This window comes from Hyperoodon ampullatus (genome assembly GCF_949752795.1).
Source record: "Hyperoodon ampullatus genome assembly, chromosome: 14".
In the NCBI taxonomy this organism is placed as follows: Eukaryota; Metazoa; Chordata; class Mammalia; order Artiodactyla; family Ziphiidae; genus Hyperoodon; species Hyperoodon ampullatus.
This window is the reverse complement of record NC_136927.1, coordinates 62491576-62519353: the sequence shown is the minus strand read 5'-3', so window position 1 is coordinate 62519353 and position 27778 is coordinate 62491576. Positions and strand designations below refer to the sequence as shown.

General features: G+C 45.0%; 1 protein-coding gene across 1 annotated transcript; it reads right to left on the bottom strand.

Annotated features, from left to right (window-relative positions):
• Window positions 1-11028: 11028 nt before the first annotated feature.
• On the bottom strand, window positions 11029-24332 carry KIF3B (kinesin family member 3B; the record flags this gene model as incomplete). Its single annotated transcript, XM_079719215.1, has 8 exons — window positions 11029-11125; window positions 11690-11868; window positions 14172-14277; window positions 14969-15082; window positions 19315-19433; window positions 19542-19664; window positions 19879-19980; window positions 22929-24332. The coding sequence occupies 8 exons, from the start codon at window positions 24330-24332 to the stop codon at window positions 11029-11031; spliced, it is 2244 nt and encodes a 747-aa protein (XP_079575341.1).
• Between the last annotated feature and the right edge of the window lie 3446 nt (window positions 24333-27778).

The window sequence follows — 27778 nt, the reverse complement described above, 5'->3', positions numbered from 1 at the left end:
CTTCTTTAAGTGTTTTGGTATTGTTTGAATGTTTTACCATCAGAATATATAATTTTTATAATCAGAATATTCAATAAAGCTTGCTATATTTTGATTTTTTTTATATTTTGATTTTGAAATAGCACTTAACGCTTATTATACAACCTAGGAAATTTATATTATCACATTTATCATATATCAACATATATCAACCCTACAAGGAAGGTATTATTCATTCATTTTACAGGAAGGGACACAATCCAAGGCTCAGAAAGGTTAAGCAACTTGCAATGGAAGTATCAGGATTTGAACACAGGTCTGGCTGACACAAGAGCTCTTTCCATAATGCCGCACTGTTACTAATAATTAATACTGCTATTAATATTTAATAATATATGCCTCTTATTGTATGCCTATTAAGTGCCAGATCCTTGATGGATGTTTTCTTTAATCCTTCCAGCAACTCTTGAGAGCAGCAGGGTGGGTATTAACCCTCCTACCAAGGTGCAATAGCTTGCTTCGGGTAATAAGTGCTAACCCAGGTTTATCTAGCTCCAAAACCTCCCTGCTCCGTTTTGCCACATTTCCTGCTGATCTGGTAGAATACTGTCTTCACCTGGAGACATTGTAGCTCTTTGGATATAGTGCTTAAATAGAGATTATGTATTTGACCATAATGCAAATGTTTTCTTTTGCCATGCAGTATTTAAACAAGAATGTCGTGAAGTCTTAGTTTATCTGCTAATTTTATCACTCGGCTCAGAAGCCTTAGGGTCTCCCTGGGCGGACTAAAACCAAGGCAGCCAGGCTCCCACACAGTCTAGCCCAGAGTGCCCTGGGCTCCCTTCATTCACACTCCTGACCACACCCCTCCTGGGTTTTTCAACATAAAAGCCCCAGCATCCAGCAGCAGGACTGGCCCAAAGTGGCATTCAGTAAACGCCAGCTGAAGGGAGGAGAAAAGAAAACTCTACCATGAGAGACAAAGATTTAAACCAGGCAACTCGAAAGGGGCCTTGGAGGCTGAGTGAAATTTAATTGAGCGGAGATGAAGGTAGGCTTAGATGAAGGCAACATGCTCACAAAGTCACCTGGAGACCCACCTCCATGCAGTACTGTCCAGCTTTACAAAGTGCTTTCATATAATAATCATAACAGCTACTGTTGACAGAATGCTCGCCACATGCCAGGCGCCAGGTGCTTTATACATCTGCTTTCTTATTCATGTATTTTATTTATTATGATTATTATTGTCTTTATGATTAATATTTACTTTCTGTCTCTCTCCACTAGCTCCACACAAGCTCTAGGGGAGCAGGGATTTTTTTCCTGTTGTGTTCAAAACAGTACTTACTACTGAATACGTTACTGAATCCTCCACAGAGCTCCACAAGGTAAGGAGGACTTTTCATCCCCACTTTAAAGATGAACAACCTGAGGCTTAGAGGGGACAAGTGACTTTTCCAAAGGTAGAGATCCAACAAGAGGACAAGACTAAAAGTACATCCGTGGTCTCTCTCTCTCTCTCTCTCTCTCTCTCCCTCTCCCTCTCCCCATTACCCCTGCAACAGCCTGGATTCAGAAATGTCCATTTCTGGCCTTGACGTTGGGAGCTGCCACCTGCCTGCTCCTTACTTGACTAATAATGATAACCACTCATTGAGCAACACTGACCACTGAGTACTTGCTACAGGTCAGGCACTGTTCCCAGTGCTTCACACATTTTGACTCAGAGCAACTTAGGAAGTACTTGCTATGATGCCTTTCTGGTAGTTGAGGAATCGGAAGCCCAAAGGAGGTTAAAAAAAACTTTGCAATAATCATACAACTAGTCAATGGTGAGTTCAGAATTCACAATCCAGCAGTCTGGGTCCAGTGCCCACGCGTTTCACCACTGCCCACGCTGCCTTCGTAAGATGGCAAAGCAGGAGTCAGAGCAGTGGGGGAGGGCTGGGATTTCCGGAGCACTTACTAAGGCCAAGGCCACTCGGCCTGGCCTGTTAGGCATGCTCTCCTGTATTCTTTTCACGTTCTCTTTTCAACCTCACAATCACCCTGTGAAGTTACAGATGAGGAAACGGGGAGTTCTGAGACCCTAAAAGCACCAGACAGATGAGATAGAGAGTAGATTAGTGGGTTGCCTAGGGCTGTGTGGTTGGGAGGAAATGGGGAGTGGCAGTTAATGGGTACTTTTGGGGGTGATGAAAATGTTTTAAAATTGGTAGTGGCGATGATTGCACAGCTAGGTGAACATACTAAAAAGCAATAAATTATACACTTTAATGGGCAAATTGCGTGGTAGGTGAATTATATCTTAATAAAGCCTTTTATCTTAAAAGCGGGCCGGGGGGCACATGGAAGCAAGTGGCAGAGGTGGAATTTTCACCAGCTTCAGATCAAAAACTTTGGAGCTACTGTTGCCTCTTCTTTTTCTCTCACCTCTCACATACAGTTATCAGCAATCAGCATGCATCTTAAGACATCTTACCACTTCTCTCAGCGGCTCCCACTGCCTGATCCAAGCCACGACCTCTCCTCCCAACCACCGCGCCCCTTCCAGGCGGCCTCCTTCCTCTCCCCTCGTTCCCTCTGCTCTGTTCTCACAGAGCAGCCAGAGGGATCCTTTTAAGCATTCTTGTCGGATTTCCCTCTCTTGCTCTCCACCTCTTTTGCTTAAAAGACTCCAATGGTCTAAAAATAAAATTCACTTACAATTCAGCCTTGGTCCCCCACCACCTGTCGAACCCCACTGCCTACTAGCCACACTTTGCTGTCCCCAAACACCACCCCACCGCCAGGCCTCTGCACTGTGGTTCCATTTCCCTGGAATACTCTTCCTCCCAGTACCAGACACCTACACGCTTGCTCCCCAGTTTCACTCAGGCCTCTGCTCGAATAGAACCTGTCACCACCGCAGGGAAGCCCCGGCCGACCTCCCAACCTCCCAACCTAACCCAGCCACCACCCCCAGCTCTTCACTCTCTAACCCCTGCCCTGCCTTGCTGTCCTTCAGGGCACCTCTGACCACCTGACAGTCCATTCTTCTTTGTTAACCATATGTCTCCCCCACTGGAATGTGCCAGCCCTGGGAGCAGGAGCTTCATCCTGGACCCCAAGGACTAGAGTGATGCCCACAACATAGTAGGTACTCAAAAAAATGAAGAAAGGAATCTGGTGCTAAAGCCCTGGCTCTTCTCACTGCCCCAGGACAACCAAGCAAAGAAGACGGATCCCTGCGCTGAACACACCCCTCACGGAAATCTGCGCCCCCCGCCCCCAAGCACGCTCTGAGCACCAGATCTGAGCCACTGATCACTTTGAATTGTACATATTTGTGAATGACGATACCTCCCTACCAGAATGGGAGCTCCGGAAGCCGTGAGCCGTATGTAGCCCATGACATGTGGCACAGAGTTTGAACAGCATTATGTAAATCTTTTGTTCACTGGCCAAAGAAGATACATTTCAAAACCAGTGGCAGAAGTTTAATTTCTCTGTTCCTAAACGTAGCAAAGGAACCACTTTCCATTCTGCTACTCTGAAAAATGCCTCAGCCCCATTCCTAGGGAACCAAGCCACAGTCAACCCTTGAAATGCCTTGGGTTCTGAGCTGTGCCAGGGAAAGCTCCTTGCAGAATGGAATTTGCCAACCGAGCCCAGAAAACCTGTGTGAACAGCAGGCAAACTTAAAGCAGCACTTAGTGAAATTACTTCCTGTTATCTCAGAGAGAAATAGTAGCATGAGAGGCTGGCTTAAGGAGAAAATGCTGGAGTGCAATAAATAGGGCTGGGTGTCGCCCCCGCCCCCGACAAACACCCTCAAAAGCCTCCGAGGGCTGCCCCTCTATCTACAGGCTGTGCCTTGGAGTTGAACCCCTTCTCACTCTCCACTCCCAGCACTCCAGGCCTCGGGTTCCCCAGCAGGAGCCCCGTGTCTCGTTCGTGCTGTTGCCTTCGCCTGGCATGTCCTTCCCTCCTCTCAGGCGGGTGAAACCCTACCCAATATTCAGGAGCACCGCTCAAATGCGGCCTCCTCTGTGAAGGCTTCCTCCACCTCTCCTGTCCTATCACTCCTTCCTCTGACAGAAAACACTCTGTCCTGAGCTGTGGGTGTCAGCACCGACCCAACTAGCTGATCCACCTAAGTGTCAAACCTAAGAAGACAACAGGACATGCCCTCAGGGAACTTATTGTCTAGTGGGGGAGACCAATGCAAAGAGATACATTCATCGCAAGTTGGGGAAAGGGCTAAGAAGGAAGCACGGTTTATTTAGTGAGAGACACCACACAGCCAGGTGGAGATGGGGGGAAACCAGAATGGATGGTTGGGGAAGGCTTCTTGGAAGAGATGACATTAAACTGGTACCTGATCAATGAGTATGAGTGAGCCAAGCAAAGAGTGGAGAGAAATTTCCAGAGAGAGGGCACAGCACATGTGAAGGGGTCACGGCATGAAAGCGCTTGGTATAACCCAGAACCAAAAGGAGGCCTGGGAGAGCAGCGGGAGGAGAGGAGGCTGGCCTTCTCGGAGGTGCTAACCACTCTGAATCACCGTCCTTTGGTGCTTTTGTCTCTCCCCGCCTCAGAAGGGCTGGAGAGCATTTCACTCCTCTCGGTCTCCAGTGCAGAGCAAGACACCTGGCACTCAGCAAGCATTCAACAAGTTCCTGTGGGCTGCACTGTCCCCAGCCACGCGGGTGAGCCACCCCTCTCTCTGCCCGTTGCCCCGCCCCAAAAGCCAGTCCCCAGTCAGCCCGCCTAACCGAAGCACCCGGGGACGGTTTACCACAGGCTGCTGATAGAAACAGAGGATGAAACAGGAGCAGCTGTGAGAGCTACAGTTACGTCCTTGATAAATGCCACCGACAACCCAGTTGGCAGATGTGACCACCGCACAGTCCTTGGAGACCAGATTCTCAGGGTAAAATTCAATCAGATAGCAACTCTAGTACAAAAGGACCTGCCAAAATCACGCGCCCCGAGACAAAATACCAGTGTAAAGTTCAAAACAGTTTCCAAGGTCAACTGTTTTTATTCACAGTACTTCTGATGATGAAATGTATGGGTTTTTTCCCTCCACCCGATAATTAAGTTTCTGATTCTCCAGACACCAAGTGGGTGTCCTACAATTCAATTCAGTACTGACACTAACTCCCAGTATTTCAGGACTCGGTCCCACAAGACTGCCCCCAATTCAGATGCTAGTCCAAAGTCCCAGGTTGCCACTTGTACCTCTGACCAACCAGCTGTAACTGTCGAGGGTTTCCACAGTCCTGTCCTCAGGTTAAATAATTACTAGAATGAATGGCTCACGGAACTCAGGAAAGCACTGTAGCTACTATTACCGGTTTACTATAAAGGATGCAACTCAGGAACATCCAAATGGAAGGAATGCATAGTGCAAGGTTGGGGGGAGAGCGCGGAGCCTCCTTGCCCTTTTCGGGCATGCCATCCTCCCAGCACCTTCGTGTGTTCGCCAACCTGGAAGCGCTCCAAACCCCCATCATTTAGGGGCTTTTATGGAGGTTCCATTAGGTAGGCACGATTGATTGAATCATTGACTATTGGTGATTAACTCAATCTACAGTTCCTCTCCCCTCCCTGGAGATCAGGAGGGGTGCTGAAAGTTCCCACGCTAATCACATGATCGGTTCCTCTGGCAACCAGCCTCCATCCTGAAGTTATCCGTGGGTCACTTTATTAGCATAAGCTCAGGTATGGTTGAAAGGGGCTTGTTAGGAATACCAAAAGATACTCTTATCACTCAGGAAATTTCAAGAGTTGTAGAAGTTTGGGGGGGATAAAGACCCCATATATTTCTTACTACATCACACAAGGTTTGCATAGTTTCTTGATTTTTTTTTTTTTTAAAACAACCCGGAAGATGAGAAGACAACTTGGTGAGTCAGCGGGAATTTCCAAGTTGCCCAGCAACCCTGCCCTGTACCTCCCCTGATATTTAGCCCCTGACCCACCCAGATTTCTGCCACTTTCAAGAACACACTCAGAATTCTTCAAATCACACTCTGAACCCTTGCTTTCTGGCTAATGAGTTTTGATCTGTTCTCAACCAATAATTATACAAGCTAAGCTAATCTAAATCATTTTGGAAAGAAAGGGGGCTATAGGGACATTACACATAGTTTGAGGCCATCTTATGAAGAGTTAAGAATCATTTGCCTAATCACATAGGCCACCGTCTTCTCTGTGCTCTTTACATTTCTTGTTGGTATATATATTTTAAAAGTCCTCTACTAAATTCTATAGTAGTTCTCCATGCTTCCCCCTAGTGAGGGTAAAAAAGGACTGCAGATAACTTCCTGTGAAATTCTACTTGTCTGCTACAAAAGGCCTTCACAAACGCTGTTCCCTCTTTAAACAAATTCCCTTCCTTACTTTCTTGTCCAGATAACTCCTTGTCCTCTAAATCTCACTTTATGCCATTTCTCCAGAAAGCCCTTCCCCTCTTTACTCGCCCAACCCCAATTAGGCCCGTTACTCTCATAATGTCTTATAATATCACTTCACGGCACTTGTCATGATTTGTAATTCTACTTTTGTGTGCATTAGGTTACCATTTACCCTGCCTCCCTCCCCATTAAAGCACAAGCTCCATGCAGGCAGCGACCATGTTGCTCTCACATCTCTATATCCAGTGCCCGGAACAGCATGGCACATAGTAGGTACTCAACATGTATTTGTTAAGTGATGAGCAGCTTTTCTATAGAGGCCTAGGGTTTTCTAAACATAATATGCCCAGTAATAGCTTCTAGTTTCTTAGGATACAAATTGTTCACGATGTCTTCTGAACACAGGGTCCTGTCACAGCAATAACCATATTTTATTATTTTTTGGCCATACCGCGTGGCTTGCGGGCTCTTCGTTCCCCGACCAGGGATTGAACCCGGACCATGGCAGTGAAAGCATGGAGTCCTAATCACTGGACCGCCAGGGAATTCCTATTAACCACATTTTAAAATGTCTGCCCTCATCCACATACTTGAGTACTTGTTGCTTTAAATGTAATGCTAGTCCTCCACAATGGCCCTGCTAGGTGGGGATTATTGGCCCTATTTTACAGACAAGGACCCCAAGGTTCAGAGAGATAAACTAAATTCCTCATAGTCACACAACTAGTAAGCAGAGGCACAACCAGGATTCAAGCCCAGCTCGGAGTCCACGGTCTGAGCTCCTTCTACTGAGTCCCCACTCCTCAGACAGGGTACGTGACCCCCAGGGAGACACGCCAGCAGGCCTGAGCATATGAGAAACCATAAGACCAACAAGTGGCCCATTTCTGGTATTTTTTTTCTTGATGGTAAATAACATGAAATATTTCTGTGTTAAAAAAAGATATATATTTTAAAGTACAATATGTAATAAATTTAAAGAAACATAAAAAACAAAACACAGAAATTAAAAGAAATTTCATGCCTGTCTCAGGAACCTTCATGGAAAAACACGAGAAGCACTCATCACTCTTTCTTCATTTCATGTCCCTTTACCTCATTGCTATATTTTTAAAATGCCAACATTCCAACTCAATCTTCATTTTCCATTCCCACCCTCCTTTCACTAGAAAAATTCAAATGTTTAGAGAAATGGGCAGTGTGTCAGCCACAGGCAAGTCATTTTCAAAAACGTTAGTCATTTATGAGGACACCTTTTTGTAAGTACAATAAATCTGATTGATTTTTATTACACATCTTAGTTTAGAATCACTTTTACATTCCTAGACAAAGAGATGATACAAATAAATATGAGTTGTAAAATTAGAGCCCCAAGTATTGGCATATTCTGTGTCTAAAGGTAGCCAAAGAGAAGGTCAAGATCAATAGTAACTCCAAGGAGCCATAAAGCCCACTGCCTCCTGCCTGCCCCAGGATCACTCCTTTCATAAATAACCTCAAAAGCATTTCATTCAAGAAACAAGGGTGGGGAGAAGGGGGGCAGATTTCTGAACAGTACAAGACAAAACCTTGCATGACAGACAATAGCCAGGCCCACTCTTCTTATCCAGGTCCCTTTGAGCATTCCGATTATGGCTTTCAGAGAATATTAACAGCCCCCTTTTCGTCCACTGATGGCGCTGAGATGGCCCAAGGCGTTGTTTGCAGTGAGCCTCGACCTCAAGTGGGAAATGTGAGGCAGAACTGATATCCCACGTTAACAGGGAATCGACGCTTCTCAGAAACCTGGCAACGATTCTACATTCAGTGAAGGAGGACTTACAAGAGTCAGACAGAAGTGGGGCATGGCCCACGCCTGAGCTGCAGAACTCTCTGACGCCCTTGGTCGTGGAGGTGCGGGTGGTGAGATTCAAGCAGCATGCAGGCATTCGACGGAGGACAATCCAATATTAGGGCGGAGTCTTAAGAAAGTGCTTCATGCCTATGATTTGTGGCCTTGGGTTCTGAATCCAGGGGCCTGGGAGACATGGGATTTGAAATCTGAAGCCAGATACATTCCTACCAATCAGAGCAAAAGGGGGCCTCACTGAGGGGGGTTGCACGCTCCGTCTCAAACTCCTTCTCTCAGATGAGCTTCTTAGATCCTGTTAGACTTGCTGCCAGACTTCATTAGCTGCTGCTGACTTGAAGGCCCTCAGATGGCTTGGAACATTTTAGCATGACTACAGACATGAAAACCAGGTCCCTCAATCGACTTGGTAGGTCTACACATTTGGCTCAATTCAGAGCCCAAAGCAGCAGCTTTCCGGTGGCAGCAAGACATTCTACTGTCTACTCTATTCGAACATTTCTCGGATCCATTTTGAGAGAAGAAAAGCACCGGAGACTGCTCTGGGATGGGACGGCTTCACCTCCACCCAGGTGTTCTTCTACTTCGTTTCACAGACCACCAGATGAACACAGCCAAGTACAAGGCAAGCCTGTTTTCATAATCCTGCCTGTCAACTTGGCTTTCTTCTTTTGCCTTCTTAGAAAAGTTCTACGGTCACTCAACCACCTGTATTCAGAATAGCCACCTCGAGACATCAGTATTCAGCTACAGTGTTATCTGCAATTTTCAATTCTCAGATTTGCCAAATGGATATGTTCAGCCTAGAGAATTCAGACTAGCTTCGAGGAAATGTGGTGCAAGAGACAGGTGTAACCGGCAGGTCACCATCTTAGGCTACCCACCTCATTATCTGGTTCCTGTTCAAACAGGTAAACTCTTAGTAAATAATAAAGAAGCAGAGTTCGATCCCGAGAAAGATGAGGGATGCCTCCATTATGCTCTGGGAATTGCTGAAAAGGGCCCTGGGTTCAGAAAGAATGGTTATAAAAAGGAGACAAGCTGTCAGACGACAGAGCTCCATTTGTAGAGCACTAAGACATTGCACTTGGCACCTCCTCTTTCCCACGGGTTCTGATCCAGAAATGTGTCCTGGGAACTGAGCAGCTGAGTTAAAGTATAACTCAAGGCCCACCTGAGTCGCCACCTTCCCGAGGCACCGTGCCAGCAAGGTGCGCCGGTGTGGCCGACTGGGGACGCATATTGTCCCCTCAGGCTTGGCTCGTGGACTCAGACACCCACGTGGGAGCTTCCAGCCTGGATTAATCATTCAACGGGCCTTTAATACAGACAAAGGCAACAACTGCACGGTAGCATATTTCTAAAGTCGGGCAAGTTCTTGATCTCTCTCTCTCTCTCTTACAAACACACGCAGACACACTGGAAGCTTGTGCTTGCACACCCGCACACGTTTATGAGCTTCGCTTAGGGGGAAATGAGTAACATTCACCTAATGACCAACGTAAAATGAAGCTTTGAATTTCAATAATACGAGGAACTAAAACTTACAAACCAAACTAGTATATGTAAACGGAAATTCCTAACTCTCTCCTCTGAGCCTATTCGATCGCACAGCCACGCCTCGCCACCACCTTTGGCTCTGCCTGAGAAGAGCCACAGTTCTAGGATTAGGTCAGTTTTCTGCTGAAGGCAGGCAGGATTCCTCTGCTTCCATCTGTTATGTCTTCCCTTGCCAATGCACCAAGCCTCGTGACTCTTGACCTGCCTAGTCACCCCAATGCTGTCTATGCAAATATGGAACAAAACGGGGGATGCAAAAGTGCCACTATGTGTCTCATCCCCCCAGCTCTCGTCCCATCAGAGAAGGCAGAGCCAGCCTCCCTTCTCCCACAAATCAGGCCCACTGCAGAGCATGCTCTGGAGGCAGAGGATGGGCCCAGGCAGGGATGCTCAGAGTATGCGTGCATGGGGAAAGTGGTGACAAATGAAGAGTAAAGTGACACGGTGTATGGACATGGCATCAACTTACAGATTTATGTCTTTGACAAGATGGTCATGGTTTTGAGGTTTTAAAGAAGCTGTTTCCCTAAACTCTCCAAGGAGGCAAAGGGAATGTTATTTCTATTGCCTCTGACATTGAATCCTTCTGGAGCAGAAGTCGGCAGCTTCCTCGAAAAACATTTACTCCTTCAGCAGATCCCAGAGGGAGACCCACTTCTTACTGAGGGGCATGGACCGTGCCCCTCGGAGGCTTGGCTCCAAATGAGATTTCTCATTTCTACCTACAAAAACAAGCACCTGTTCAAGTTCTAGGGCTTTTGCTTTCCAACCTCAGTATCATTTTATCCTGAGCCTCCAAAGACTTGGTCCTGCTAAGGTGACTCCTGATTCTGCCCTATTGTTCAACAAGAAGGGAGCCCAGTGTAAAGAACAGGCTAGAAAGGAGACGGGAGAGGGTGGGAGGGCAAGGGAAGGGAGAGGAGAAGGAGGCAAGGGAGAAGGGAAGCAAGGTCACTGGTCATTCTCTTGCTTTCCAATTCGGCTATCGCGCTTTACCTTACCCATGCATTTCTGAGATGCTAATTAAAGGACGGTTCCCAGAGGAGCTGAGTGCCAGATTATGACCAGCATGTTTCAACCAGATTAAGTTGGTTAATCTGCAAAGAGGCCATCACTTCTCCCCAGGGGAATGGTTCTGGGTTTGGGCTCGAGTCCTCTCTGCGGGTTTTTGCTTGTCTCTTCTCTCAGAAGGCAAACGCTGTTTATACCCTGGGAGAGGAGGAAGTGGGTTTACTTTGGAACCAGCCCCCGAGACTGTGGATAAAGCTGAGATGCGGGGGTTCCTGAGGAAGAGGAGGAGGATCCCGACTTCCTTCCACTTTTAGGTCTGCAAAAGTCAAGCACATATGTACATTACACATCCCGTCTCTGACACAGATCAGATTCCTTTCCCATCAAATGCCATTACATCTCAGGGTGGCCTTGCCTCAGTGGACTTTCAATTGTAAAACCACCAGAGACTGGCACAGCCTGCCTCTCTTCAATGGCCAACACAAGCTGCCAACGGAGGAGTGAGATCTCAGGGGAGGGCCTCTGATTCTCAGCAACTGTTATTCCATTAAAATCATATTTTGACTGTCTTCTCCAAATTGGTAAAAAATACTAAGTTTGCAGGTAGAATTCACTCCTTTTTTGGTTTTTCACTCAATTATTTTCCTTAAACTTCAAATCCAGAATTTAATAAGGTAGAATTTCTAATTTAGCACCCAATTAAATCCTTGGTCATTTAAACTGAGGCTCAGAGCCTGGGTTGTGGATTCAGATAGACCTAGGTTAACTCTGGCTCTGCCACTTACTTCCATGATAAACAAGCACTTTTGCCACCCTCTCCCCTCATTTGTCCTTGTTCAAACATGTTCTGTTCAAACATAGGTCACCAAAAGCCACTCACCTAGCCTTGGGTTTCTTATTTGCAGTGCTTTCAAAGGATGATGCGTCCACCTGTATCTCATCTTCATCCTGCAGAGCCGCATCCAACGCGGCTTGGACTTTGGGAGCAATGGCGGGCCCCTCGTAGTCTCTGGTGGTCCGGCTGGGCATGTCCAGCTCCAGCAGCACGATGTTTTCTGCCTGCAGAAGCAGAGCCAAGACCAGCTAGGATGGCCTCCAATCACACAAAGAGAGTTCAAGCAATCTAAACCCAAGAACAGAACTGCAAATTGCATGCTACTCAAAGCCTACCAAGGGCCTACCTGGAAGAAGTGATGTAGTTTTATAACTTTTTTCCTGGTGCAATTACAGATGATTTTTATTTTCTTCTCTATGCTTTTCTCTATTTTCCCTTTTTTTTTTTTTTTTGCGGTACGTGGGCCTCTCACTGTTGTGGCCTCTCCCATTGCGGAGCACAGGCTCCGGACGCGCAGGCTCAGCGGCCATGGCTCATGGGCCTAGCCGCTCCGCGGCATGTGGGATCCTCCTGGACCAGGGCACGAACCCACGTCCCCTGCATCGGCAGGCGGACTCTCAACCACTGCGCCACCAGGGAAGCCCTATTTTCCTTTTTTTTAAAAAAACAAAACAAAACAACGAACATGTATTCTATCCTAAGGGGAATAATCAGGGGAAAAGAATAAATTAAGTAAAACCCATTTATTGTAGACAATGTGAAAATACAAAAAGATACGCAGGAGAAAATAGTAGTCACCAATAATCTCCCCACCTACGGCAGCTTTGATGAACTTTTTGGTTGCAGAGGGAAGGAGGCAGGTATGGTGTATATATGTGGAGGGTGTGTGTGTGGCAGTGTATGTGCTTATTACCACATTTTAAATATCAGACTGGGCCCTGCCTCATAACTGGCCTTGGAGATAGAGTCCCTCACTTGATATCCCGCGGTGGGCCTTTACCTAGCTCCTAAATACCAAGTTGAGTGTGAAGAGGGAAGAACACCCATGGTTCCACATCTTCCCCTCTAGCTCCTCCCACGCAGTGGAGTTCAAGCCCCAGGGCCCCAGAGGGGGCACAAGGGGCCCCAGCTGGGAGAAGGTGGGGGAAAGAATGGCGTGGCTCCACTGATCAATTTTATATGTTGAGATACTGCATAACATTTCTCTTAATGGAGCCGGTCCATTGCTAAAAAATCATCTGAGAGCCACTGCTTTAAATTCTACCTTTAGATCAAGGTAAGCCACCTGGAAACCCACATATTTGATTTGTAGGCTTTAAAATCATGTTTTTGGCTTAAGACATGAAATAACCGGCACTCTCTGAAACTGCTAGAAAAAAGTTTCTGAGGATTCTGTGTGACACGTCACTCATCTTCCACTACATAAAGCCACACCTAATACATCTTTTTTGCTTTTGTTTTCTTTATGTAAAATAACTCAATGCCAGGAAGAACAGTGCCTGAGGAGCTAACTAATCCTAATCTGTTTTGCTCTGGCTGCTAAGGGAGATTCAAAAACATTTAAAAATTTTTAAGTGAAAATCTTTCATTATAAAAGTAATACAGGGAATTCCCTGGTGGTACAGTGGTTAGGACTTGGTGCTTTCATTGCTGTGGTCCAGGTTCGATCCCCGGTCAGGGAACTAAGATCCCATAAGCCATATAGTGCGGCCTAAATAGATAAATCAATAAAAGTCATACCAGTTCCCCACTGATAGTTAGAAAATACAGATAATCAAAAAGAAGAAAATTTAGAATGAGTTCACTTCCATTAACCAGCGACAACCAGTTCATATTCTGATCTACTTCGCACCAGATTTTTTAATTCATATATACACTTCCAGTACCAATTGCTCTATAACTTAAAAACACACGTGTCTCCTGATTCATCCACTTACCAGCTACCTGACCTTTAAGCCACAGGACTGACCGAACAGAGTAGGTGAGAGGGCTCAATTAGAGAAAGCAGCAAAGTGCTGAGTACAGTGCCTGGCACACAGCAAGTGCTTATCAATAGAAGGCTGTACAGTATTTTTATTGTAAAATACGTTTGGATCATTAAATAGTCATCCATTATGTCACTTCAAATAACTACTTGACTCACACACATTATGTTAAATGGAAGTACCGTCAGCTCTTTAACGCATTTCCATCTCCTGTTACTAGACGTCTACTTTCCTTCCCATCTCCCTGCGAGGCCATTCTGAAGCTTATTATTGGCTACATGGACAGTATGTTTGGACTCTCCTCCTTCCCTCCTGATTTGCTAAATCTCATTCTCTTTTACCTTTTTATTTATTATCATTTGTTATTTATTAATTATATTTATCTATTATTTGTTATAATTGTTATTATTAATATAACTGTCCTCAGGTCCCTCTGGGAAGAGGATACAAACTGTGACTTTGCAAACCGGTGCCTAAGGGTTTACATAAATCTAATCTCTTCTAAGAGAGAGGAGAGAGAAACGCGAGTACAATCTTCTCACCCTATATCGAGCCTCTGGACGAATCATCATGGACATTCTTGCGTGCTGGCTCAATGGTCTCTTGTATCCCACAGCTGATACTGGCCGCTTCATCATCTGTTGATTCCTGGAAATGGACTGTGGTGGTCAAAGCCCTGGCTGGAGTGTGTTCCACAGTCCCAGGATCGGTACTGTGGAACCAGCACTCAGAAAACTGAGCCTTCTTTAGCTAGAACCTGAAGCAAGAAACTCCCTGGACTGAAGGCTGACATGTAAACGGGGCAGGAGCTGCTTATATTTTCTGCTGGAGTGGCTTTCTGATTCAAGTGTGAGCATCACGAATCTCTTAAGCTGGAAGGGCCCCGAGTCATCCTCCAGTTCTTAGACAGCAGGCACGAAGCCTAGCTGTAGACACTCTCCACCCCCGCAACCTTGGCAGACATCTCCCATCTTTGCAGCGGAATCCAGATGCAGACTGAGAATCCTTCTCCACGTTGCCAGACTGACACGTAAGAGAACACCTATGTACCGCCCCTCCCTTGGCCCATCAGTTTCACTTGACAGCTGGGGGAGCTGAAAAGCAGGAACTTGGGAAAGGTCATTAGTTCACTGTGATAAAGTCTCCCAATTCCTAATACCATACTCATCACCAAACTTTTACCTCATGGACTTATGGCAGCCACAAAGACCTGCAATTGGTTCCAAGTTTAAAGGGATCAAACTGTGTTCTTACCATAGCTCTCTGGCCAAGCCCAGCTTATCAACATTCTTTCCCTCCTCCCCACCTTAAAGTCTACTTGAAGTCATTTGTGACTTACTCCAGTCTGGTTATAGGATGTAATTTCCAATGATCTTCCTCTTCATCAAAGAAGGATCTATTCATAATTTTACTTTTTTCTTCCAGAGGGATGAAGTTTTCTATGATAAGATGCCTGTAACAGCACACATACACGGGTGAATAGATGGAGAAAGAATATGAATGGGGTGTTGGCTATCTGGTCCCACATGAAGTAAGTAATAGGCAAGGGTCAAGTCACTCAGCAAACATTTACTGAGCAGGTACTATGGGCCTAGCATCATACAAAGAGCTGGGGTACAGACATGAATGACACTTGGTTCTGCCTGAGATAGACAAACACTCTTAGCTATGCTGACAGGTCTGTCCTAGGAATATGGAAAGGTCACTTATGCCCAAGGAGTAGCAGCTTGAGGAGGTGAAAGGACTAAAGAGGACGGCAATGCCTGGGCTACGCTGGAGTGAACACGTGCTAAGGGAAGTATTTTGGGAGGGCCACTGGTGCTGCTAAGCCAGCTTGTTAACTTCCAAAATGCTGAAAACAGATTAGAAATTAAACTGCCTTCCTCCAATCCTATGCATTGTTGCCCGAGGTGGAGAACTCCACATTCTAATCACCAGAACAAAGAGCAGAACGAGATGGATTTCAGTCCCTTAGACCCCTGAGAATGAAGACCATTCCTGAGAAGAGTCTCTGCCTAAGAAGCACCCAGGGAACATGGCAAACAATGAAACTGGAACCCACTGGGTTGTGTCTCTCCATGGTGATGACGAACTCCTGCCCCCTCTCTGTGTTCACTCTTCCAAAACCTCAGGACAGAACAATGCCAAAGGGGTGTTAACGTGGGAGAGACACAAAACAAACACCACAGAGGTGGAGGGTGCTATGAGAAACAGGCTGACTCACTGTTTATTCAAAAGATATTAATTAGAGGGACTTCCCTGGTGGCGCAGTGGTTAAGAATCCGACTGCCAATGCAGGGGACACGGGTTCGAGTCCTGGTCTGGGAAGATCCCACATGCTGCAGAGCAACTAAGCCCATGCACCACAGCTACTGAGCCTACGCTCTAGAGCCTGCAAGCCACAACTACTGAGCCCGTGCGCCACAACTACTGAAGCCCACGCACCTAGAGCCTGTGCTCCACAACAAGAGAAGCCACCGCAATGAGAAGCTCACGCACCGCACCGAAGACTAGGCCCCGCTCCCCACAACTAGAGAAAGCCTGAGTGCAGCAACAAACACCCAACACAGCCAAAAAAATATATATAATAATAATAATAATTTTTTAAAAAGATATTAATAAGAGACATAGCAATGAAAATGGCTTCCTTAAAGAAAAAAATATTTTGGAGAGAAGAAATTTTCTCTTTATTTAAGAAACTATTTTTTATAACATATATATATATATATTTCTTTCTGATTTTAAAGGTCCTATTTATACATTAGAAAATGTAAGAAATACAATTATGCACAATTTCACCACCCAGAGATACTCTTATTATTTTGGCATATTTTGTTCTGACCTTTTTTCTAGGTGTACATGCCTAGAAAGAGGACTGACACATACATTTAATTTTAAGGGCTCCTTTCCAAATTTAAAACTTAATCATTAAAAGAATCTCTTTGAAAAGTTCCTCTTTTTTGGCCACGCCTCATGGCATGTAGGATCTCAGTTCCCCAACCAGGGATTGAATCTGTGTCCTCTGGAGTGGAAACCTGTAGTCTTAACCACTGGACCACCAGGAAAGTCCCCTGGAAAGTTCCTCTTTAAAGAAAACTTCGAGCAAATGTGGTGGAAGGACCGATATAAAAAAAACATCATTTTGCAAAACGCCTAATGAAATAATGCAGCCAGACAAAGATCATTGCTGGCTGAAACCATTAGCTCAGTGGTTCTCAAGCCAGGCTGCACATCAATAGCAGTTACAATATTTTAGCCAAACCTCATGAGAGACCAACGGTTCTCAAAGTGTGTTCACCAAACCAGCAGGAGCAACAGCTGGTACTTGTGAATGCAAATGCTCAGGCCCCACCCCAGACATACTGAATCAGATTCTCTGGGTGTGGGGCCCAGCAATCTGCATTTAACAAGCCCTTCGGATGATCTGGCGCCTGCTGAAAGTTTAAGGACCACTGTCCTAGACCAGTGAAATTAGAATCTCTTAGCAGGGATCTAAGCATCACTATTTTTAAAAACTCCTCAGGTGATTTTGGTATGCAGCCAAGGTTGAGCACTCACTTTCAGTTATAGAGAAGTAAGGGAGATAGAGCCACAAGTTAAACGGCACTGTGAAGAAGCAGACCAACAAATCCAGAACATGGAATGTTTCTATAGGCTATCTGCCCTAGCCTTTTCAACAAGTCAATTACGAAAAAAGGTTTTTAACAGGAAAAAGGATTGCTCCAGATTAAAATAAGCTTAAGAGACATAATAACCAAATGCAATATGTGGTTCTTATGTAGATCTTAATATTAATAAACCAAGAAAATCTGAATATGGACAGGGTACGAGAGAAACAATGTTAACTTTGTTAGGTGGAAAGATATCATTACATACGCAGAAATCTATTTTATTTCTTCTACACTACACTAGCAATAAACATTCTGAAAATAAAATTAAGAAAACAACTCCATACACAATAGCATCAAAAAAATACTTAGGTATAAATCTAACAAAAGAAGTGCAAAGACTGCACTGAAAACTATAAACATCCTTGACAGAAATTAAAGAAGATTTACATAAATGTAAAGACATCCCATGTTCATGGATCAGAATATTTAATACTGTTAAGATGACAATATTCTCCAAATTGATCTACACAGTCAACACAGTCCCTATCAAAATCCCAGCTGGCTTTTTTTTTTGCAGACTTTGAAAAGCCAATCTTAAAGTTTATATGGAAATGTAAGGGACCCTGAATAGCCACAAAGAATCTTGAAAAAGAACAACAAAGTTGGAAGACTCACATTTCCTCATTTCAAAACTTACTACAAAGCTACAGTAATCAAGACAGTGTGGTACTGGCATAAGGACAGACATACAGCTCAATCGAACAATACTGAGAATTCAGAAATAAACCCTTATATTTATGGTCAACTGATTTTCAACAAGGGTGCAAAGACAATGAGAGAAAAGCCTTTGCAACAAATGGTGCTGGAACAACTGGATATCCACATACAAAAGAAGGCATTTGGAACCATACCTCAGACTATACAAGAAATTAACTCAAAATGGATCACAGACCTAAAGGTAAGACCTAAAATTGTAAGACTCTTGGATAACCTAAGAGAATTGAAAACCTAAGTCCACAATAAAACTTGTACACAAATGTTCACAGCAGCATTATTCATTATAACTAAAAGGTAGAAACAACCCAAATGTCCATCAACTAATGAATGGAAAAAATGTGGAATATCCATACAATACAATATTGTTCAGCCATTAAAAAGAATGAAGTGCTAACATGCTACAACATGGATGACCCCTGAGAGCATGTTAATTGAAAGAAACCAGTCACAAAAGACCACATATTGTATAATTCCATTTACATGAAAGGTCGAGAATAGGCAAATTTATGGAGACAGAAAGTAGACCAGTAGTTATTAGGCTGGGGTAGGCGGTAATGAGGAGTGACTGATAATTGGTACAGGGTTTCTTTGGGTGGGGGCGGGGGGCACACACAGATGTTCTAAAATTAGATTGTGGTGATGACTTTACGACCCTGTAAATGTATTTTTTTTTAATGACTTGTAGGGGAGTTCCCTGGTGGCTTAGTGGGTAGGATTTCGGGCTTTCAGTGCCGTGGCCCAGGTTCAATCCCTAGTCAGGAAACTGAGATACCGGGAGCCACGCGGCACGGCCGGAAAAACAAATGACTTGTATACTTTAAATAGGTGACTTGTATGGTATGTGAATTATACCTCAGTAAAGCTTTTTTTAAGAAAAGAACTGTGGTCATGTATGTAGGTATATAGGAATGAGATAACATGACGTAAGATTTGCTTTAAAATATTTTTATGAAAGAGAGGACAAAAGGTTGTTTATCATGGAATCTGGGTGATGGGTATTTGGCTGTTCATTATACCATTCAGAAAATTCTAGTTAATAAAAGATTCCCTTTTACCAATAGATAGAAGCCTTCTTTAAAGGCAGGAAGGTAGAGTGGAAAGGAACTTGGAGATCATCTCAGTTAACAGATGGGACCCAGAGACAGAAAATAACTTTCTTTGGAATAAACAGAAGACAGACAAGGTGGCAGGAGATGGGGTGGAGAAAAGTAGGGCCCTGTCCTCAGGGGTGTGTTTCTGCCTGAACACACAGCAACCCAGCAAGTGCTGGGGGAGCCCTGGAAGGCCCAGAACTCACTTGAGTTTCAGCTCCCTGGTGAGCTCATTCTGTGTCTGTTCCAGCTCCTGCCGTTCCTTGATGTGCTCTTCTTGGAGGTCATGGATCTCTGCCTTCACTGCCTGAAGCTTGGAGAAGAGCTGGAACCGACAGGAGAGGCAGGTGAGAGGGCCAGCCCTCTAGACAACAGAGTTCTCCCTCTGCCCCAAGCCTCAAGGCACCTCTGCCTGGCCTCGTTCCTTTCATACCTTTTTGAGCTTCTTGGTCTTGATGTCCACCTCTTGCTGCAATGAGCTGTACGTCTCTTTCAGTTCCAAGGTCTCCTCGTCGCGGCTTTCCATCTGTTGCTGGATTTCTCTTTCTCGACGTTTCTGAGCAACATCACAAAATTGATCAGGGTGCCTAGAGACAAGGTCTATACAAGAATATGCGGCTGGGTGCTCCAGATCAGGGTCTCCCGCCAGGAAGGGGCTGACACACTTCAGTTCCGTTCCCTTTGAAGAGTCTAATACAAGAGATGTTTGCTCTGTCGCATTAACACACCTCACCCCACCCCATTCTCTCCAAAAAGGCATGAAAAGTTACCTGCTCTGCAATTTCCTGCCGTTTCTGCTCCAGGATTTTCTGCTGTTCGTTTGTATGATCTACTATATTCTTTCCTCCAACGAGCAGCTTACTCTCCATGGCCTTTGTGAGGAAAAAGCAGAATCCATCTGATGAGTGGTCTCCCTCAGAACACAGCTCCTCACAGGGAAGCCCATGAAAGATAAAGAGCTCAGGGCTGAGCCCAAGGGGATGAACTCTGGGGGAAAATATAGTGTGCTCAGCTGTACCCTTCCCATCACGGGTGGGGCTGAGGCTGCTTCACTGGGGGTTTTATCTTGGAAACGCTGAAGATACAGCTTCCCCAGACGTACATGAATTGCAGCTTTCTTTTTAAAAAACACTCTTTTTGGTTTGTTTGTACAAAGTATTTGACCCCACTAAGAACCTTTAAGCACCTCCTATGTGCTAGGTACTGAGGATGCAGCTGTAAATACAAATCACAAAGCTGAGAGTCCACGGAGGGCCACAGACAAGCAAGCGGCCTCTTACCCTATGGAGCCAGACCCCATCAGGAGGAAAAGACCGAGTAATAGGGGAGAGGCACACTGGAGGGAGAGAATTCTGGCCTTTGGAGGGAGTCAGGGAAAACTTCCTGTCTCAAGGAATTAGCTACGAAAAAAAACTTTTTTCAGAGGGTAGGGTAGGGAGTGGTGATACATGAAGTTGGCAAAGCAATCAGGGGTCAATTCAAAAACCTCCAAGCCCTGTTAAGGGAGACTAAGCTTGACCCTGAGAACCGCAGGAACCACGGATGTGTCCTTTGAGCGTCAGGGTACAAAATCACATTTGTGTTTTAGAAACAAAACTCCCCTGCGACAGGAAGAATAACTGGAAAAGGGCAGGCTGGGTGGAAGGAGAGCAGACAGGAGGCAGTTTTAAGGGTCCAGGCCTGGGCTAGGGCAGTAGTGGTTGCGGAGAGCAAAGTGGATGGGTCCGAGAGAGGCAGGATTCAGAGGCTTCAGGGAGATGGACAGCAGCTAGCAATGACAACTCTTCGGAGTCTGGCTAGACTGAGAAAAGGCAGGCAGGAGCAGGCTCTGGGTGGCCGCGGGCATCTCCGTGGAGATGTCCAGTAGGCAGAGGCTATCGGGCTGGGATATTAGGAGAGAGCTCTGGGCTGACTATACAGACTGCAAGCCTTCAGCATTTAGATGGTGGCTGAAGCCAGGGGAAGGATTTGCACCTGAAAAGCATGGAATCCAAAAACCCCACAACCTTGCTTTTAAGAAACTTATACCCCTGCCGCCATGTTTCCGGGAGCGCTTGAAATTTTCCTCTTCTCTCAAAACGAAGGGGCTGGACTGATTACTAACCCTCCCCTCACCACACACACCCTTCCGCCTCTAAAATTCTTTTGTCCTGTGATCTTACAGCATCCAGGGATGGAGAAAGACAGATGTAATGTCATTCTCCCATAAATAAAACTTGTAAGAGGTACAGTGACCTTGAGGTGATGCTGAGTCTTGCCACACTAGGCTTCTGAGAGCTGCCCAAATATCCCAGGTTGTTTAAAGGGTCTAGGTGGTTCCTGGGCTTGAATAACAGATGTGATCTTAAAAAACAGCATGGAAATCAAACATGGGTACACCCAGTTACACAAGTGCAGGAGTGAGGAGGGGTGAAGTGACATAATGGAATCCCATTGTAAGCCCCTCCCTGGAACACAGTTACCTCCTAAGTGTGTTGTATGTGACTCCATTTCCACACCAGGTCTTGAAAGTCTTGGAAAGGACCCCTGCCTCTGAAGTAAAATAGGACCCAGCTCTGTGAAAGGGCTACTGTGATGCCACAGATAAAGTACAGCTTCATATGGTAGGGGAAGGGGAAGCAAGAAAGAGATCACTTGTCATTTTTAAATTAATAAACATAGATACATTTTAGAGTAGAAATTAAAGTTTGCACAAATTCCATAAGATAGAACTTCAAAGGAATTTTGGGTTGTGGTCAAGCAGCGGTCATCCTCAGATTTCCAGAGCTAGCTCTGCACTCTCTTTTGTCATTAAAGCCCTGTGGCAGCCCAGAGTCCAGGTACCTGATGGAATTGTACACTGTGGACAGAAAGAACGCTCAAGAACACTCAAAGAACACTCACAAGGGGCACCTCCAGGCTCTAGAATACAATTCAGCCATTGCTACACAGTGGTTGACTGCAAGGGAGCCTCTGGGCAGGGGTGGTGATGGAACTGTTCTGTATCTTGCTTAATCAGAGACACAGCATATTAAAACCACAAGGAGATACCAGTGTATATCTACCAGATATACAGAAAGTCAAGTCTGCTAATCACAAGTGTTGGTAAGGATGAGGAACAACCAGGACTCATACCCTTCTGGTAGAAGCTTCAATTCACAGGGCCACGTTAGAAAGTGACATGTCATTGTCTAGCGAAGTTGAAGCTACACACACCCTAGGACCTGACGGTGTCAGGAAAGAAACTCTCACGCACACGTGTTCTCCTGGAGCCAAGTACAAGGAATTCAGGGCAAAAAAAAAGAAACAGAAACAACCCACACTATCAGGAGAATGGAATACCATGGAATTCTCAGAACAATTATAATGAATGAACCACAGCTTCAGGCATCAATATGGATAACTCTCATTAACATAACATTTAGCAAATAAAGTAGATCACAGTAGTGGGATTCCATTTATATAAAAGATAAAAATTATGTGAAACTAAAACTATCTTTTATGTAGAGATATATATACACATTTGGAAAAACTATAAAGAAAAGCAAGGAAAGAATAAACACCAAAACCAAGATAACAGTTACCTCTGAGCGGGTGGGGACACAAAGAGCTTGTAAAGCTATGGATGCTGTTCTGTTTCTTACACTGGGCCGGGGTGGGGGAGGGGGTACATGGGTGTTAGTCTTATTGCTGTCATTGTTTTTCTTCATCCAATTTAACAAATGTTCCTTGGACACTGGGTATCACAAACCCTAAAGAGACACCATCCTTCATATCATTTTTTTGATAAAACAAAAAGATTTTAAAGAAAAAAGACCACGCCTAAGGCAGGGTACAGTACCTTGATTTTGGCGCCCAGCATCTCGGCAGCATCCTTTTCCCGCCGCAGATCCTCCATCTTTTTCTCCTTCTCCTTTAGCAGCCTCATCTTCTCCTCTGCAACCAAGCTGTGGTCCTCTACAATGGCCCGCTTCTCGATCTCCAGTTTTTCTTGCTGTTCCCGCCAGTAATCATCCTTATCATCCCCTTCGTCCTCACCCTCTTCTCCCTCCTCCTCCTCCTCTTCCCCACCCCCACCCCCGCCACCGCCTTCCCTCCGCTTCTCTCGCCTCTTCCTTCTGCCAATGGACCGTTTTTCTAGCTGGGCCTTGAGCCGAGCAATCTCTTCCTGGAATTCTCGAAGGAGGGCATCCTTAGGGTCCTCATTGACCCTCGGCTTGTTCTTAATGTTCTTGGCACGGTTGGCGTATCTCAGAGTGGTTAGAGTCTCTTCTACGTTGTACGAGGCAGGCCCCACGTTGGCCACCATCACAGTTTTAGCATTGCCACCGAGAGAATCTTGGAGGAGCCTGGTAAGCTTTGAGTCCCGATACGGAATGTGGGTGCTTTTGCCGTCCACCAGGGCGGAGATGACGTTACCCAAGGCTGAAAGGGACAGGTTGATCTTGGTCGCTTCCTTCAATCTTTCCCCTTGTGCACCGGTCTTGGCTTGCCGTTCGCTGCCAGCAAGATCTACAAGGTTCAATTTCCCTACCCGGATGTGGTTTTCGCCATCGAGGCCCACCTCACTGCACTCAATGGTGATGACAAAAATCGCATGCGAACGGGAACTGTGCTCGTTCATGTTGGTAGCACCGACAGAGCGGTTCTGGTTCCCCACATTCATCACGTGCTCTATTTCCTTCACGCTCTTGGTGACAAAGGAAGACAGGTCTTTCACGTACACTCCAGTGTCCGGCCTCTCCTTGAGCTCGAGCCTTTTGGTCTGATCCTTTGAGAGGAGATCTCGGATCTCCTCCTGGTAGATCTCTAAGTAAGAAGCCCTGACCAGGTACTGTTGATTCTGGGATCGAGAGATATGGGTGAAGATGTGATCAAACGAGTTAGGGATGACCCCTCTTTTTTCAGGGTCGCCCCGGACTCCTTCCATCGTGTAGGTTTTCCCAGTCCCAGTCTGTCCATAAGCAAAAATCGTCCCATTGAAACCCTGCAGGACGGAGTCCACCAGTGGTCGGAACGTCTCGTCGTAGAGTTCAAACTGCTTGGCGTTCCAGTCGTAGACGGCATCAAAGGTGAAGGTCTTGGGCATTTCATGGGCCACTCCCTTGGGGTTCTTCACCGACACCTGCCCCAGCTTCACGTCCACATCCACCACCTTGTCGTACGAAGCAGCCTTTTCCTTGCCATTCATGGGCCGACAGCGAACCACCACCCGGACTGACTCTGAGCTTTTCAACTTTGACATGATGAGCTCTGACCGGGTCAATCTTAAGGGCTATGAATCCAAAATAAGTCTCACGATGCTAGGGTCCTAGGAAAAACAAAACAAAAGTAAGCAAGAACAGTACAGTTGTCACTGGGGGCTGCTGAAAAGCAGACGACACACCCAGGTCACCTCCATCTTGCCAACCTTCTGACAGCTGCACTTAATAACTTCACTACATTGGATATTTCCTCATGGGATCTTAACCAGCTGCAGTGGGAAAAATAAAAGCACTAGTCCACCTATAGTGTTAACTAGTTTGTCCTCCCTTCAACTGATATTTTATCTTATACTACAGGCTGAGGCAGCTGGAAACTTTATAAAAGCCTGGGTAATCTTACATGCTGTGGAACTACTACAACCTCTGCACAGAGCCATTTGGAACTATCTATCTAAATTTAAAATGCACGTTCCTTTTGATCTAGCAGCTGTATTTCTAAGAATTTATCCTACAGATAGAAGGATATCTGTGTTGTGGCATCATTTGTGGTAGCAACAGATTGCAGGCAACCCCAATTCCCATCAAGAGGGGACTGATTAAATAAATTTAATATATACAAATCCTGGAATCCTGGGCAGTTACTAAAAAGAATGCGCTAACCTAAACGCAACCCTAAAACAAGATATGTTGTTAAGTGAAAAACACAGATGAGGAACAACATGTATAGTACAGTTTACATGTGCATGCTACAATGTAAGTATATATATAAAAGTGGTAACAGTGGCAGACTCAGCAGGGGAACTATGGGCCCCGATGACACTCAGAGGTCTAGAGAGAGAAAAACGACTTCAACACTCAGAGGTCTAGAGAGAGAAAAATGACTTTTCACAGTACAATTGTTTGTACTGTTTGAATTTCCTATCTTGTACTGATACTACTTTTCCATTCTAAAATCATCAACTATGGCTTGTGCAAAATGTATTCAAATAAACAAGTATGTGGGGTAATACATTACAAAGAAAGCACTTATCCAATCAATAAATTTAATACAATTTGAATGCAAATAAGAAAATAGATGTTAAGAAATTTTTAAATAAAACCAAAAACAGAACTTCATTTGGTGCTGAAAAACTCAGGGAGCAGAAGGAAGTATGATTAAATGGGTCCTTTGGGCAGGCGTAGGGAGCAAGCAGATCAGAGCAAAGCGGTATGTGCGAGGACCGTAAACTCCCGAAAACCTCAGTGCAAGGGTTTTTAAAAAACAGGTAAGTTGGGCTTCCCTGGTGGCGCAGTGGTTGAGAGTCCGCCTGCCGATGCAGGGGACACGGGTTCGTGCCCCGGTCTGGGAAGATCCCACATGCCGCGGAGCGGCTGGGCCCGTGAGCCATGGCCGCTGGGCCTGTGCGTCCGGAGCCTGTGCTCCGCAACGGGAGAGGCCACAACAGTGAGAGGCCCACATAACGCAAAAAAAAAAAAAAAAAAAAAAAAAAAAAAAAAAAACAGGTAAGTGGGCTTCCCTGGTGGCACAGTGGTTGAGAGTCCGCCTGCCGATGCAGGGGACGCGGGTTCGTGCCCCGGTCCGGCAGGATCCCTCATGTCGTGGAGCGGCTGGGCCCATGAGCCATGGCCACTGAGCCTGCACGTCCGGAGCCTGTGCTCTGCAGCGGGAGAGGCCACAACAGTGAGAGGCCCGCGTACTGCAAAAATAAATAAATAAATAAATAAATAAATAAATAAAACAGGTAATTCACATGGTTCTTGATCAAAAGGCCCTTTGGTGACAGGTCTCTCTCCTTTACCTGTTCTCCAGCCACCCAGTTCCCTGCTTACAAGGTGAGTGTTATTAGATTTTTATCCTCCTGAACTAGTTTATGCATAACAAGCAAATATGTATTAATACATACTTACCCTCTCCCTTTTTACACAAGTTTAGTATGTTATACACAGTAATATGCAGTGTCCTGCATCTTGCTTTTTTTTCATTAAACAACCTATCTTGGAGTTTGTTCCCCTCAGTAAATGCAGAGCTGCCTTGTTCTTTATGACAGCAGCAAAATATCCCTCTGTATGGAAGCATCATTATTTATTTAACCACTACCCTAGCACTTAAGTTGTTTCTGATATTTTACTGTGAAAAACCTAGGACCACATCCTTTCATGTGTGGGAAAATCTATCTGTAAGGATAAATTTCTAGAAGCGCAATTGCTGGATCACAGGATATACGCATTTGTAATTTTAGTAGATACTTGAACAGTAATAACAGGATCCTTTTTAGTTGGGAGAATGACCTATTCTTTGCCAACAGAAGGTGGGAAAATGTGAAGCAGGGCTGGGCCACTCTAGGTATATATGCCGCAAGTTAATAAATACAGAGTCAATATGTTCCTCCATTGGTCCTTCATAAAAACATTGTTCTGCCGCTAAGCGTGTGGAAACATGAAAAGTTACTTTTCATACTTCTTCTAGTTGTTATATTAATAAAATAATGTTGTCTAGAATGCAGAACCAGGAGACCTCTTACCCTCTCTTCACCCATTTTCTGTAAAATCTGTAAAATAGGGGTAATTCTTCATTTTGGATGCTTGTGAGACTAAAAGCCACTTACAAAAGTGGAAGTACTTTGTGTACTAATATAAAGCTGGATTAAAATTAACTAATACAGTTTCATCCAAAACCCTTGTCAAAGGGTCATTCCAGAGGTTACTAGTGAGCCCTAATTTTATGCATTAAGAAACAGAAAGGGGTGGGTGGGGAACGGGTCACTGGAGAGGATCAATTCTTTTACATTACATACCTGGGAAGAGGCCGAGCTGTCCAGCTTTTACCTGTCAAAACAATGTGGCCCCAAGCCTGTTTAATAAAAAAAAGCCTGCGGCAGGCTTTCTTGCAGATCTTGATGTTCAGATGCTTCTGTTACAGCTGCATATATTTTTAAGCTCTCCAAAACAATAAAAACAAAGGAATGATAATGACCTACAATAATCTTAAAAATCTTTTAAAAAGAAGTAATTCCCAAAGCCTGAGTCCCCTTAATTAAATCTCCTTGATTTGGAACACAGAACACCATTTCTTTTCTGAACTCACAGAGCTCGGCTGAGCTAGTCATGTACTACTGACATATTATTTCAGGAAGATGGACTAATTTAATTTCCTGCCACCACGGCTTAAAATCTCGCTGTGGGTCCTCTTCAAAGGAGAGGTTTTCTTGGAAGGATGCCCTGATTCTCTTTCTTTACTTTATTACCTTCCTTCTCCTTCTTCTGGTCAGTCTAATTACAGTGATAAATCTTTAAAGGAACTCACAGCATTGCCAGGAAAGAAGGAACCACAGGTCAGCAGTTCAGCATTCTTGTCCTGAATACTTTTTCTGCTAGAACTTGTCATCCCGATGTTAACAACCACTATTTGAAAGGCTACTACTCGAGAAAAATTGAGTCTTTCCCTAACTTCAACTCTTTTGTCTGCTGAGGAAATCAGTTGCACATT